Source organism: Odocoileus virginianus, chromosome 31 (assembly GCF_023699985.2).
Source record: "Odocoileus virginianus isolate 20LAN1187 ecotype Illinois chromosome 31, Ovbor_1.2, whole genome shotgun sequence".
In the NCBI taxonomy this organism is placed as follows: Eukaryota; Metazoa; Chordata; class Mammalia; order Artiodactyla; family Cervidae; genus Odocoileus; species Odocoileus virginianus.
Window position 1 is genome coordinate 25,595,893 of NC_069704.1, and position 14,849 is coordinate 25,610,741.

Here is a 14,849-nt window from a genome sequence, read left to right on the forward strand (position 1 = left end):
CATAAGGAGGTAATTAAGATTAAAGAGTGGCAAAGGATGAGGTATTTATCCAATTGGGCTGGTGTCCTTATAAGAGTAAGAGATACCAGAGCTCACTTTCTCTCTCCAGCACATGTGCAGAAGCCTGCATGATGACACAGCAAGAAGGCAGCCATCTGCAAGCCAAGGAGAGAGACTTAAATAGAAAACAACCCTGTCAACACCTTAATGGACTTGCAGCCTCCATAACTGAGAAAATAAATTTCTGTCACTTAGTCATTCCAGCCTTTGGTATTGTAATGCCAGTCTTAGCAAACAAATACAATTTTGGTACTGAGGGTAATATCTGAAAATATGGAATAGCTTTGGAACTGGGTGATGGGAGAAGCTGGAAGAGGTTTGAGGCACTTGTTATAAAAAGTCTTTTGTCTAAAAGAGACTGTTGGTAGGAATATGGACATTAAAAGTGATTCTGGTGCAGAAATAAGGAACATATTACTGGAAATTGCAGGAAAGACAATCCTTGTTATAAAGTGGCAAAGAACCTGGCCTGTGTTTCAGTGTTTTGTGGAAAGTAGAAATTGTGACATAAGCAACAAATTTTTAGCTAAGGAGATTTCTAAGCAAAGTGTTACACATGCAACCTGGTTTTTCCCTCCATACAGTAAAACGTGACAGTAGAAAGATAAATTGAAGGAACTATTAAACAAAATTCTGAGAACTAGAATTTGGAGATTTGGAAAATTCTCAGCCTATGGATATCTATGTTGCAGAAAATGAGAAGCATGTTCTGGAAATAATACTTTAGTGTAGTTAGACATGGTTTAATAAAGAGTTGAGTTTGGAAGCAATCAACCTTCTCAGATGTAGAACTAAAGGTGACATAGATGGGACAAAATGAAGGCAGGCTGTTAGACTTCTAGGATTCTACAAGACGGGAGAATAGAGCTAACTATTTGACTACATCATCTATCAAGAAGAGGAGAGAATGACCCCAAAGGTGAAACAAGAGACGAGCAGGTCTGCCACTTCCAAAACAGGCCCAGACAGTAAAAGTCTGGGGAGCCAGTATGGTTCTCCCATGGTTTCAGTGGGCCACATACACCTCTACCACACCCACCAGACCAGAGGGCTTCTAGTCTCCAGAACTATGATACAACCAGAGACCATTCTCATGCCTTAAAAACTAATAGAATTTGCCTTGTAACGTTTTAAACTTGCTTGGGACCAATAAATCCTTTCCACTTTCAGAATGGGAATGTGAACTCTCTGCCTGTCCCATCATTGTGTTTTGGAAGCAAATAACTTGTCTGGTTCACAGGTTCACAGCTGGAAAGGATGAAATGCACTTCTAGTCTCATCCACACTCAACTTAGATGAAACTTGGGTGAGATTTTTAATGTAGAGATGAACTTGAAATGGGCTAAGACTTTTGCTGCTGTTAATTTGGGGTGAATGTATTTTGTACTTGAAGAATGTGAATATAGGGGGTCCTGAGGACTGAGCTGTTAAGACTGAATTGTTCCCCCAAATTAACATATTGAAGTCATAACATAACACATAAAGTCATGACTTTATTTGATGACAGGGCCTTTACAAGGTCATATGGTGACGCCCTAACCCAGTATGGCTGGTATCCTCAGAAAGAAGAGAGAGAGTTACCAGGAAAGTGCACACACAGGGGAAAAAATGACCATTTCAGGACTCAGCAAGAATGCAATCATCTGCAAGCCAAGGGGAAAAACTTCAATAACAACCAAACTGCCTACACATTGATCTCAGACTTCTAGTCTCCAGGACTATGAGAAAATAAACTTCTGTTCTTTGAGCTACCAAGTCTGTGGCATTTTGTTATGGCAGCCCTGGCAAATTAAAACACATTGCCAGTGCAGGAAGTAAACCATAAATCAACTATCTTATGATCACTGAAAAAATGCAACTTTTTTTTTCTCAACTGCATTTTAAGGGAAGTGGAGTATTTCCTAGTGATTTCTGCCTCCTAGACACTCATGGGGAAGGAAAGGAAATGTCAAGAGAACAGCTCCTGTGGCAGGAGGTGATGGCCAGACTTGGTTTTCCTATGCCTGTGGAGGTGAGACTTCTGGCTAAAGCCACGACCACACTCCCTACACACATATGGCTTCTCTCCTGAATGTGTTCGCTGGTGTCTGATGAGGGCTGACTTGAAGCCAAAGCCACGTCCACACTCATCACACACACATGGCTTTTCTCCTGAGTGTGTCCTCTGGTCAGAGGTGAGTTGGATCTTCGGACCAAGCCTTTGCTCACATACTCCGTACACATCAGCCTCCTCCCCTGAATGTATCCTCTGGTGTCTGGTGAGAAGTGACTTGAAGCCAAAGGTACGTCCACACTCGGGACACGGAAAAGGCTTCTCCCCTGTGTGCGTCCTCTGGTGTCTGATGAGGGTAACCTTCTGACCAAAGCCACGCCCACACTCAGAGCACACATAAGGCTTCTCACCTGTGTGCGTCCTCTGGTGGCCCATAAGGGAGACTTTCTGGCTAAAGCCACGCCCACACTCGGAGCACAGGTAAGGCTTCTCCCCTGTGTGTGTCCTCTGGTGTCTGATGAGGGTGACTTTCTGGCGAAAGCTGTGCCCACACTCAGCACAGACATAAGGCTTCTCGCCTGAGTGTGTGACCTGGTGACTGAGGAGCAGTGACTGCTGCCTGAAGCCACGCCCACACTCCAGGCACAAGAAGGGCCTCTCATCTGAATGCGAGCTACGGTGTTGAAGGAGTGATGCCTTCTGGCAAAAGCCTCTTCCGCACTCTGGACACACAAAGGGCTTCTCTTCCAAGTGTGTCCTCTGGTGCAGGATGAGGGCGATCTTCTGGCGGAAGCCTCTCCCACACTGCTGACATACAAAGGGTCTCTCCCCGGAGTGTATCCTCTTATGGTTAGTTAAGGAGGATGTATACCTGAAGTGTCGCCCACACTCCCTGCACATGTAGGGCTTTTCCCCTGAGTGCTTCCTCTGGTGTATGGTGAGGGAGGACTTCCGGCCAAAGCCTCGCCCACACTCTCTGCAACTATACGGCTTCTCTCCCGTGTGAGTCCTCTGGTGTTTGACGAGGTCTGACTTCTGGCAGAAGTTTCTGCCACATTCAGGGCACACATGATGCTTCTGGAGGCTAAAGAGGCTTGATTTTGTGCTAAATCCTAGTCTATAGTTTTCACATATGACTGCTTCAGATTCTGAGATGTTTGTCTCTGTCAATACTGCATCTGCCTCATCAGAGATCATCCCCTGGTCTATTCTTTCACTGCTATTGCCTCCCAGGTCTACGGGCTGACCTTGAGATGAGCTGAAAAATGCCCTTGAAGTCCCACTCAGCCGCAGCCTCCCAAACACAGTGCCAGAGCCTTTTCTCTCTCCATCTTCTACTTTGTCTTTCAAGCAGCTTGGAGCTTCTAGTAGGAAGTGGCTTTCTGCAGATGAACCTGGGAAGATCTGAAGGGAGTGACCACAGAGCACATATTGATGGAGGATCCGTGGACTGGAAAAAGTCACCAGGCAGGAGAGACAGGGCTGGAATTCTGTTCTTTGTTCTGCTGGAGAGAAAGTGTCAGTAAAAATCACCAAAGGTATCTTGTGGATGGTAACATTTGTCTAGCTCTCATTCCTCAGATGCTCCCACACAAAGACTTCCTTCAAAGACCTTCCTTCCAACCCATGGTGACATATTAATGCATACCTTTTACAACACACAAAACCCACATAATGAGCCAGCTCTAAGTATCAGCCCAGCTTAAGGAGTTTTAAGAAAGCATCACAGGCAGCTCTAGCCCTATAAATCACTGCCATCAGAGTTATACATGTGCCCCCAATACAATTATCCTACAAGCCACAGTCATTAATACCACTGTAAACAATATCTACAAACATATGCTTTTACTGAGAGTTAAAATACATAACTTATTACAAATTTCTTTAGGGACTTTTCCTATAAGAAAAGATGGAGTCAAAAAAGGGAATCACTCTACAGTTGGACTATAAAGAAAGCTGAGCGGCAAAGAATTGATGCTTTTGAACTGTGGTGTTGGAGAAGACTCTTAAGAGTCTCTTGGACAGCAAGGAGATCCAACCAGTCCATCCTAAAAGAAATCAGTCCTGAATATTCATTGGAAGGACTGATGTTGAAGCTGAAACTCCAATACTTCAGCCACCTGATGCAAAGAACTGACTCATTTGAAAAGATCCTGATGCTGGGAAAGATTGAAGGTGGGAGGAGAAGGGGGACAACAGAGGATAACATGGTTGGATGGCATCACTGACTCAATGGACATGAGTTTGAGTAAACTCCGGGAGTTGGTGATGGACAGGGAGGCCTGGCGTGCTGCAGTCCATGGGGTCACAAAGAGCTGGACACGACTGAGCAACTGAACTGAACTACCTCATGGAGGCAGTATAGAGGACAGGTCAGAGATCCATGTGAGAAGTGAACCAAAAGGTGTTTCCTGTCCTAAACAAGTATTTCCTAGAGGATTATGTGCTGGGACCTCTAACATGGTGTGTGGATTTGGCAGTGAAACACGAAGACATAGTCTAGGCCTACAACCCCTTAAATGATTTTGGCTCCCAATGACCCCAATCAATCTAAGACCTGCTCTTCTCAGTGCTTTGCTTTTTTTTTTTTCAATACAAATTGTTGTAAATGGAAACTTTCCACCTAAAGTAATTTTTGCAGATATCAAATTTGGATGCCTTGTTCTATCATCCTGCTTCTATCCACCTGAAGCTGATGAAAAATACCATGAACCTTAAATAAATTCAGTACACCAGGCCTTTCCAGACATACATGTTTCTTTCTTCACCAATCAAAACTGAGATGTATTTTACGAACAATCAACAACATTGGTCAGCAAAGTACAGCCAATCACGTGTTTTGTAAAGAAGTCTATTGGACACAGCCACATTCAATCTTTATGTTGTGTCTATAGCAGCTTTCACATACAAAAGCAAGGGTGAGTAGTTGCAACAAAAAAAACATTAAAACTACAAAGCCCAAAATATTTACTTTCTGACCCTTTTACAGAAAGTTACTCATTCCGTCTTGTCTAAGATATCAGCTTTTAATACTAACAATAATAGCTACCATGAAAGCCCTTCCTAACACTTAAAAGGCCCTACACTTCCTCCTCAGCAAGCTATTCAGTAAACTTCATTGTGTGTGTGTGTGATGCTAAATCTAGAGGATCCTGTGAAATAGCCCTGACTAACCTGGAGAATTCCAGGGACGGCGGAGCCTGGTGGGCTGCCGTCTATGGGGTCACACAGAGTCGGACACGACTGAAGAGACTTAGCAGCAGCAGCAGCAGCAATCACTCATAAGTACTGACCCTACTGGACTGCCAGTGAAAGTGAATATCCTTTCAGTCTTTGTATACAGTTCTGGCCATCAGGGGGTCCCACCATGGTTGGTCTTTAGCTCAGCCCATTGAACCGAGAGTGAGTTTATTTTGTTAAGCTAGGCTGTCCACATTTTCAAAACTCATGGCAGGCATGTACATTTCTGGCTAGCAGTTTCCAAGAAATAATTTCATTGTAATTCTAAAGCTCTGACAGCTGAGCTTTCAGTATTGCATTATTGTCTCCTTGTCTATGATCTGTCTGCAATGGGAAGAGGAAAGCAGCCACTGCCTTCTCCTTGAGCTGTTTTGCTTCCAGCTGGGCATAAAGTCTAAGGCCAGTGGTAAACTACTCCATTACAGGTATACTGTCCAGTGTCTTTTGTATTAAATACAGTGACTGATTTAAATACAGTTAACACTGTCCTTATGGGAGCCTTAGTCTCTACTAAGGCTGTTCATTCATCAAAATTTTTGTGCCTATCTGGTAATGTGACAAATTTTAACTAAAAATGATTAAGAGTTACAATGTTCACTGTGGCTTTAAGCATGCAAGTTCCTCAATAAAAGAAGAAATAAAATTTTGCCAAGGTAATTCTTTTTAGATAATCACGAAAGTTTCCAAGATATAAAAAAAATGATCAGTTTATAAACTCTTTTATAACCTACAGCTACTCTCATGCCAATTAATTTTTCAGACCAATAAGTATTTCAACAACTGTCCATCTTGGGATGTACAACAAACATCCCAAAGGAAACAGAAAAAAAATCCATGCCTAATGGCTTCTTAAAGAAATTTTTCCTTCTGCAGCTGTAATTGTAAGGAATAAAATTATACCAGTGAGTTAAACAGATGCCACAGGTACTGGATTACAATAGAAGAAAGAATGCTGTGCATTCACTGCTTTTAACAATCAAAAGAATTTTAAGACTTGGTCCATATTTGAAAAAAGGGAACACTTTTGATAAGAATCTGAATTAATCCCTGGAAACCAGACAACTTTCATAATATTCCATCTCCATGATTTTAAGACAATATAAAATAAATATTAAAATATGTGACAGTTAATTTTATGCATTAACTGCTCTGGCCACAGGTTGCCCAAACATTTAAACACTATTCTGGGCTTCTATGGGGTTGCACAGAGTCGGACACGATTGAAGCAACTTAGCAGCAGCAGCAGCAGCAGCTGGGTGTTTCTGGAAGACTTTAACACTTAAATAGGAAGACTGAGTAAAGCAGTTGAAAGGCCTGAGTAGAACAAAAGACTGACCCTCTCCCAAGGTAATGCTCAAAATCCTTCAAGTTAGGCTTCAGCAGTACATGAACCAAGAACTTCCAGATGTACAAGCTGGACTTAGAAAAGGCAGAGGAATCAGAGATCAAATTGCCAACATCTGTTGGATCATAGAAAGAGCAAGGGAATTCCAAAAAAATATCTACTCTGCTTCATTGACTACATTAAAGCCTCTGACTGTGTGGATCAAAACGAACTGTGGAAACTCTTAAAAAGATGGGAATACCAGACCACCTTACCTGTCTCCTAAGAAACCTGTATGTAGGTCAAGAAGCAAGAGTCAGAACCAGACATGGAACAACAGACTGGTTCAAAATTGAGAAAGCAATGCGTCAAGACTGTATATTGTCACCCTGCTTATTTAACTTACATGCAGAGGACATCATGCAAAATGCTGGACTGGATGACTCAACAAGATGTAATCCAGACTGCCAGAGGAAATATCAACAACCTCAGATATGCAGATGACACCACTCTAATGGCAGAAAGTGAAGAGGCCCTAAAGAGCCTCTTGATCAGGGTGAAAGAGGAGTGTGTGTGTGCGTGTATGTGTGTATGTGTGTGTGTGTACACATACATCCAAATGGTTCTGTTACTCAATAACCCTAATACTGATCTTGATACCAAAAAGTGGGATGCTGCTATAGCCAATACCTAAAATTTGTAGAAGTGGCTTTGGAACTAGGTGACAGTTAGAGGCTGAAATAGTTGAGGTACATACTAGAAAAAGCAAGAAGACACTGCTGGTAGAAATATGGATGACAAATGTGACTTTGCTGAGGACTTAAAAAGAAAGGAAGAGAGCTGGAAAGAAAGCTTCTATCAGAGGATATATAAATTGACTAATCTATAGTACAGAGTTTCTAATGCTGAGCTTTGCATATGTAGAATAAATTCCATTTGGGCATGGTGTGTAATTCTTTTAAAATATGGAATGTTTTTATCACTTGTGCAGGTTCGGGGATCCACCACCAACTTAATTACTTAAAAAAATGTACTATATTCAGATTTTGTCCCATCCTGTATCCGTAGTATTTTTCAAAAATTCATTCATTTCATATAAAGTGTTAAACTTGTTAGTAGAAACTTGTTCATAATATCCCCTTAGTATCCTTTTAAAGTATCAAGAATATGTAGTAACTTCCCCTTCACTCTTGAATTATTTATGTCTTCTTTTTCTCTTGACTAGTCTATGCAGCAATATATAATTTAGTAGCAATATATCATTTTCTTTTTTTAATTTACTTATTTTAACATTTATTTTTAAATTTCATTATTTACAATATATCATTTTCTTTTCAGACATTCAACATTTTCTTGGCAAATTTTTCTGCTAATAGTGTTATATTTCACAGATTTTTGCTCTTATTTTCTTTATTCCATTCCTTGCACTCACTTTGCATTTACTTTGTTCTTTTTCTAGCTTCTTAAGTCACTGATCATAGACCTTTCCTAAAATAAGCACTTAAGGCTATAAATTTCCTTCTAAACTCTGCTTCAACTGCATCTCACAAATGTTTATTTTGCTTAGATGAATTTGAAAAGATTTAGGTAGTGGCTTGTAAGAGCTGATATTGGTAAGATGTAATTTCTACCTCAAGTTATCTATAGATACAGTAAAATCTCAAAATAAACACTACCCAGGTCTTCTTTTTTTTCTTTCTTTTTTCAAATGAGAAACTGATCCTAAAATTTAAGTGGAAATGCAGAGGACTATCCAAAGCAACCCTGGGGAAAAAAAAATAAAAAAGGAGAAGACTTACACTACCTGACTTCAAGATTTTCAGTGATCCTACAGTAGCACAGACAGTATGGTTTGGTTTAAGGACAGACATACTAATCAAAGGAATAGAACAGACAGTATAAATAAGCCTAATCTTAGCCAGTGATTAGATATTCAACAAAGCAATCCAATGAGAGAAATACAAGAATTTTCAACAAATAGGGCTAGAGCCACTGTGTATCCACACGGGAAAAAAAAAAAAAACAAGACCTTGATTCCTGTCTCACACCATATACAAAAATTAATTCAAGATGAACTGTAGATCTAAGTATAAAAGCAGCTAAAACTAAACAGCATTTAAAAGAAAATACAGATGACAAAAAAAATTTAAGAAAAGACTTCCTCAGTATTAAAATATGAAAGGTTATTGTTAAGAAAATGAACACAAAAGCTTCAGACTGAGAGGATATTTGCAAAATGTACAAATGACAATGGACTGGTATCAAGGATTAGTAAAGAATTCATAAAACTCAATAATGAAAAATTATGCAGGTGGTAGGGGGCGGTAAGGAGAGGTGGAATGTATGGAGAGAGTAACATGGAAACAAATACATTACCATATGTAAAATAGATAGCCAATGGGAATTTGTTATGTGATTCAGGGAACTCAAAATGGAGCACTGTTAACAACCTAAAGGGGTGAGATGGGGAGGGAGGTGAGAGGGAGGTTCAAGAGAGGGGACACGGGTATATCAATGGCTGATTCATGTTGATGTTTGGCAGAAATCAACACAATATTGTACAGCAATTATCCTTTAATTTAATTACAAATAATTAATTTGTAATTAAAACAAATAAATTTAATTATAAAAATCAATGCAGAAAAACTGGGAGAAATATTTGAATGTATACTTCACAAAGTATATGATATATATAAAAGATCAAAAAGCACATGGAAGGACTCAACGTCATTAACCATGAGCAAAATGGAAGCCCCCTATGAGATAACTCTACATATCCATCACCAAAGATAAAAGGAAAACTGTTGGGGAGGATGTGAAGTGACAAGAACTCTCACATGTTTATTGATCATGGAAATGAGATATTGTACAACCACTTTGGAAAAGGTCTAGTCATTTCTTATAAAACTACATGTACAGTTACCCTATGACTCAGTGTACTGAACTAAATAGTATCCCACCAAAATGAATGTCAACCTGGAACATATGAATGTGGCCTTATTTTGAAAGAGTCTTTGCAGATGTTATCAAGTTAAGATGAGGTTATACTTCAATTAGACTGAGTTTTGATCCAATGACTGGTATCCTTACAAGGAGAGGGAGATCTGGATACACAGACACTTAGAAAGAAGAAGGCTGTATAACCACAGAGGCAGAGATTAGAGTGATGCAGCTATAAGCCAAGGAACACTAAGGCTTGCTAGCAACCACCAGAAGTGAAGAGAGAGGCACAGAACAGACTTCCTTTCAGAACCTCCAGAAAGAACCAACCCCACCAACAGGTTGATTTTGAACTGTGAAAAATAAGTTTCTTTTTTTAAGCTTCTCAGTTTGTAGTAATTTATTAAATCAACCCTAGGAAACTAATACATCCTAGGTATGTATCCAAAGAAAACGGAAAACAAAGGTTTGTTGAAACCAAGCAAAAAATTACCATAAGAATATTAACAGCAGCTTTTTCAAAACAGCTTAAAACTGGAAGCCATCAAGGTGACTCTCAAGAAGAATGAATAAACAGTCATGTATATATTCATATGATGGTACATTATTTGATGTTAAAGAAAGAACAGACTACTGATGTATGCCACATCATGGATGATGCTTAAAAAATATACTGAGTCAAAGAAGCCTTACACAAAAAAAAGAAAGTATTGTATGATTCCCTTTATGCAAAATTGTACAGCAGACAAAACCAATCTATGGTGAAACAGAATCAGAAAAACAGTGGTACCTCTGAGGGGTGGGAGCAGAGGTTCACTGGGATGGGCCACAAGGGCACTATCTGGATAACAGTAATCTGCATTTTGGTAAAGTTTGTGTTATAGAGATATATGCACTGTTTGAATTCACAGACTAGTATACTTAAAATATTGCATTTCCAGTAAATAAATTCTACCTTAAAAGAAACAAACTCTAGTTAATGATATTCATGCTACCCATTATTCCTGGGGCCAATCAACTTTCATGGTGCCCACCAAGCTGAAATGAACTATCAGAAGTTGGCCCTTTTAAAAACTGCAGTGTCCAAAGATGCTCAAGTGGACATCCTGTACCTAAGTCTATAGGTCCCTGCCTGTCCACCACCAGTATGAGCTAACCTAGGAAGAAACTATGTCTTTCCTCTCACCACTTATTAGATTGTCTTTGCCAGAACCACTTGGTGATCAGATTAGATTAGATCTTAAGACACACTCAAACCTGCCAACCACTCAGGGAAAATAATTGTCTGAGGAGAATAAGTGGATGTTAAAAATATCTATTTCCGCTTTATTGACTATGCCAAAGCCTTTGCCTGTGTGGGTCACAATAAACTGTGGAAAATTCTGAAAGAGATGGGAATACCAGACCACCTGACCTGCCTCTTGAGAAACCTATATGCAGGTCAGGAAGCAACCAACAGTTAGAACTGGACATGGAACAACAGACTGGTTCCAAATAGGAAAAGGAGTACATCAAGGCTGTATATTGTCACCCTGCTTATTTAACTTATATGGAGAGTACATCATGAGAAATGCTGGGCTGGAAGAATCACAAGCTGGAATCAAGATTGCCAGGAGAAATATCAATAACCTCAGATATGCAGATGATACCACCCTTATGGCAGAAAGTGAAGAAGAACTAAAGAGCCTCTTGATGAAGGTGAAAGAGGATACTGAAAAAGTTGGCTTAAAACTCAACATTCAGAAAACTAAGATCATGGCATCTGGTCCCATCACTTCATGGCAAATAGACGGAGAAACAGTGGAAACAGTGTCAGGCTTAATTTTGGGGGGCTCCAAAATCACTGCAGATGGGGATTGCAGCCATGAAATTAAAAGATGATTACTCTTTGGAAGGAAAGTTATAACCAACCTAGATAGCATATTAAAAAGCAGAGACATTACTTTGCCAACAAAGGTCTGTCTAGTCAAGGCTATGGTTTTTCCAATGGTCATGTATGGATGTGAGAGTTGGACTGTCGAAGAAAGCTGAGCACCGAAGAATTGATGCTTTTGAACTGTGGTGTTGGAGAAGACTCTTGACAGTCCCTTGGACTGCAAGGAGATCCAACCAGTCCATCCTAAAGGAGATCAGTCCTGGGTGTTCATTGGTAGGTCTGATTTTGAAGCTGAAACTCCAATACTTTGGCCACCTCATGCGAAGAGTTGACTCACTGGAAAAGACCCTGATGCTGGGAGGGATTGGGGGCAGGAGAAGGGGACGACAGAGGATGAGATGGTTGGATGGCACCACCGACTCGATGGACATGAGTTTGAGTAAACTCCGGGAATTGGTGATGGACAGGGATGCCTGGCATGCTGCGATTCATGGGGTCACAAAGAGTCGGACACGACTGAGCTACTGAACTGAACTGAAGGACATGCCAGGAAGACCTCACAAAATGACAGCAACAGCCACCTATGAACAGGTCCTCATAAGCTCTTAATCTACCCATGGGGAGAATGCAAGTCTCTTTGCAAGAAGAGTAAAGCCTTGCTACAGTGAACTTACTCAGATACGCTGAGCTACTCAGCTCTCCTCAGAGAAGAACTGCTTGTACTAAACTTCTTACTCCCACAAACTAAGGAGATACTGCTAGATATCTGATAGAATGGCTAAAATTTAAAAAAAAAAAAAAAAAAAATATATATATATATATATATATATAGTGTTAACACCAAATCCTGACACAAATGCAGAAAACTGGATCACTCAAAACACTGCTAATGGGAATATAAAATGGTATAACCATTCTGGAAATTGAGTATGGCATTTTATTATAAAACTAAACCTATATTGACCATATAGGTTAGCAACGTGCACTTCTGGGCATTTATGCCAGAAACAAAAACCATACATTCACACAAAAACCTACACACAAATGTCCACAGCAACTTTATTCTTAATAGCCAAAAATATAAAGAACTCAAATGTTCTTGAATGGTTTAACAAACTGTAGTATTGATACATTCTTTACCATGGACTACTACTCATCAATAAAAGGAATGAAATATTAGTACATACAACAATTTGTATGGATAGCAAAAGAAAAAAAAAAAAAAGAAACCTCCAAAGGTAACACATGATGTGACTTCTTTTATATAACATTCTTAAAATGACAAAACTATAGAGACAGAGACCAGATTAGTGGTTGCCAGATGAAGAGAGGGAACGAGTGAGGGTGTAGGCTGTGACTATAAAGTCTTCTTTGATATTCTTATCATAGAACTGTCCTGTATCTTGGAATACAGCGGTAGTTACATGAATGTACATATATAAAATTTCAAAGAACTAAATAAATATACACATACACACAAAATGAAGGTACAACTGATGAAATTTGAATGTCAGTGCATTGTATTAACATAAATAAAAGGCCTATTTAACAACAAAAATGTATAATTTACTAAATTATAATAAAAGACGGAAAAAGAAAAACACAAATGATCATCTGTAAAGATGCCACAAAAAAATGACAAAATCCAATATCCATTCCCAGTAAAAACTCATCAACAAGGAATAGAAAGGAAGCTTGTCAAGCTGATGAAGAGTAGCTATAAAACTTACACTTAGGAGGAAAGCATTCCCCATAAGATCAGGAGCAAGGAAAGAATGTCTACTTTCACCACCATTTAAATTCATCATTGCACTGATGTTCTCGTCTGTGCCATGAGGCAAGAAAAAGAAATTAAAGACACAAGGAATGGAAAGAAGTGAAGTATACTTACTTAAAAATAATTAGTCATTTATGTAGAAAATCATATACAATCTACAAAACTACTAGGATGACAAGTTTTGCAAGTTTACCAGATACAAGATCAGTATAGATAAATTTATTTCTATATGCTATCAACAAACTGAAATTTTAAAGTACTTTAAATAGCATGAAAAATATGAAACAGAGAGGGATAAATCTGATAAGATGCATAAGACCTTTGTATGAAAAACTATAAAACAATGCTGACAAATATTAAGTCCCATAAAAATAGAGGGACTGTGTTCATGTACTGGATGACAGAGTATACGATTTACATGTAAATTCTCCTCAAACTGATGTAGATTCAGCTCAATCCTAATCAATATTCCAACAGGCATTTTGTTGAAAATTGTCAAGCTGATTCTAAAATCCATGTGGAAATGCAAAGAATCTAGCACAAGTAAAACAACTTCAAAAAAGAAAAAATGTTCGAGGATTTATACTAAGTTCCAGACTTCTTACAAAGCTGCAGTAATCAAGACTATGTGGTACTGACATCAAGATGGATAAATAGAAGAGTGGAAAAAAATAGAGTATATATTAAATATAGACCCGTACACAATTAATTTACATAAAGGTGCACAGGGAATTCAAAGAAAAGGTTGTCTTTTCAATAAATAGTGCTAGAAAAGTTGGATATTTGTATACAAAAGAAAAAAAAAGAAAGAAAAATTGTACTTAAATCCAGACCTGGTATCAAGTAAAAACATTTACTCAAAATAAGACTTGGATCTAAATGAAAAGTAAAAATTAGAAAACTTTTAAAAGGAAAAATACATGAAACTCTTTTTGGCCTTCATTTTGGAAAGATTTCCTAAATAAATCACCAAAAGTGAAATTCATGAGAGAAAAATTGAAACTTGGACTTCACCAAAATTAAGAAATTCTCATTGAAAAACTCTACTAAGAAGATAAAGAGCAAGCCACAAAGAAAATACTTATAAATCAAACAATGGACTTCTATACAGACTATACGAAGAATTTGCAAAATTCAATAAAAACATAAGAAACCAACTTTTCAAATTGGCCAAAAATTTGAGATGACATTTCACCAAAGAAGATATACAGACAGCAAACAAGCACTTGAAACGACTATCAACATCACAAGTCATTAAGAAAATGTCAGGTAAAACCACATAAGATGCTACTACACCATTATAAAAATGTCTAAAATTAAAATCATAATACCAAGTGTTGACAAATATGTGAAGCATATGGAACTCTCACACACTACTGGTGGGAATGTGAAAAAGTGCAGCTACTTGGTGAGTTTCATTAAAAATTAAATATACCCTGTATCATCCATCCCAGCTATTACACTCCCAGGTGCTTATCCAAAAGAAATGAAAGCATATGCTTACACAAATACTTTTCATGAATATTCATATAGTCTGTATTTGTATTCATCAAAATTAGAGACTACTGAAATTTCCTTAGCCCATGAATGGCTAAATAATTGTGACATCTATATTACTACTCAGCAATCAAAAGAAATG

The 14,849-nt window shown here is 38.5% G+C and overlaps 1 protein-coding gene across 6 annotated transcripts in view; it reads right to left on the reverse strand.

Moving 5' to 3' along the window:
• Positions 1 to 1,533: 1,533 nt before the first annotated feature.
• ZNF169 (zinc finger protein 169) overlaps positions 1,534 to 14,849 on the reverse strand; it is a 47,614-nt gene continuing 34,298 nt past the window's right edge. For 5 of the 6 annotated variants that reach the window (XM_070459428.1, XM_070459424.1, XM_070459425.1 and 2 more), the window contains one exon: positions 1,534 to 3,558. In XM_070459428.1, the coding sequence (XP_070315529.1) occupies positions 2,009 to 3,558 (1,550 nt within the window). In that variant the 3' untranslated portion in view covers positions 1,534 to 2,008. The remainder of the gene's footprint in view (positions 3,559 to 14,849) is intronic. The other variant, XM_070459427.1, reaches the window with a different exon arrangement.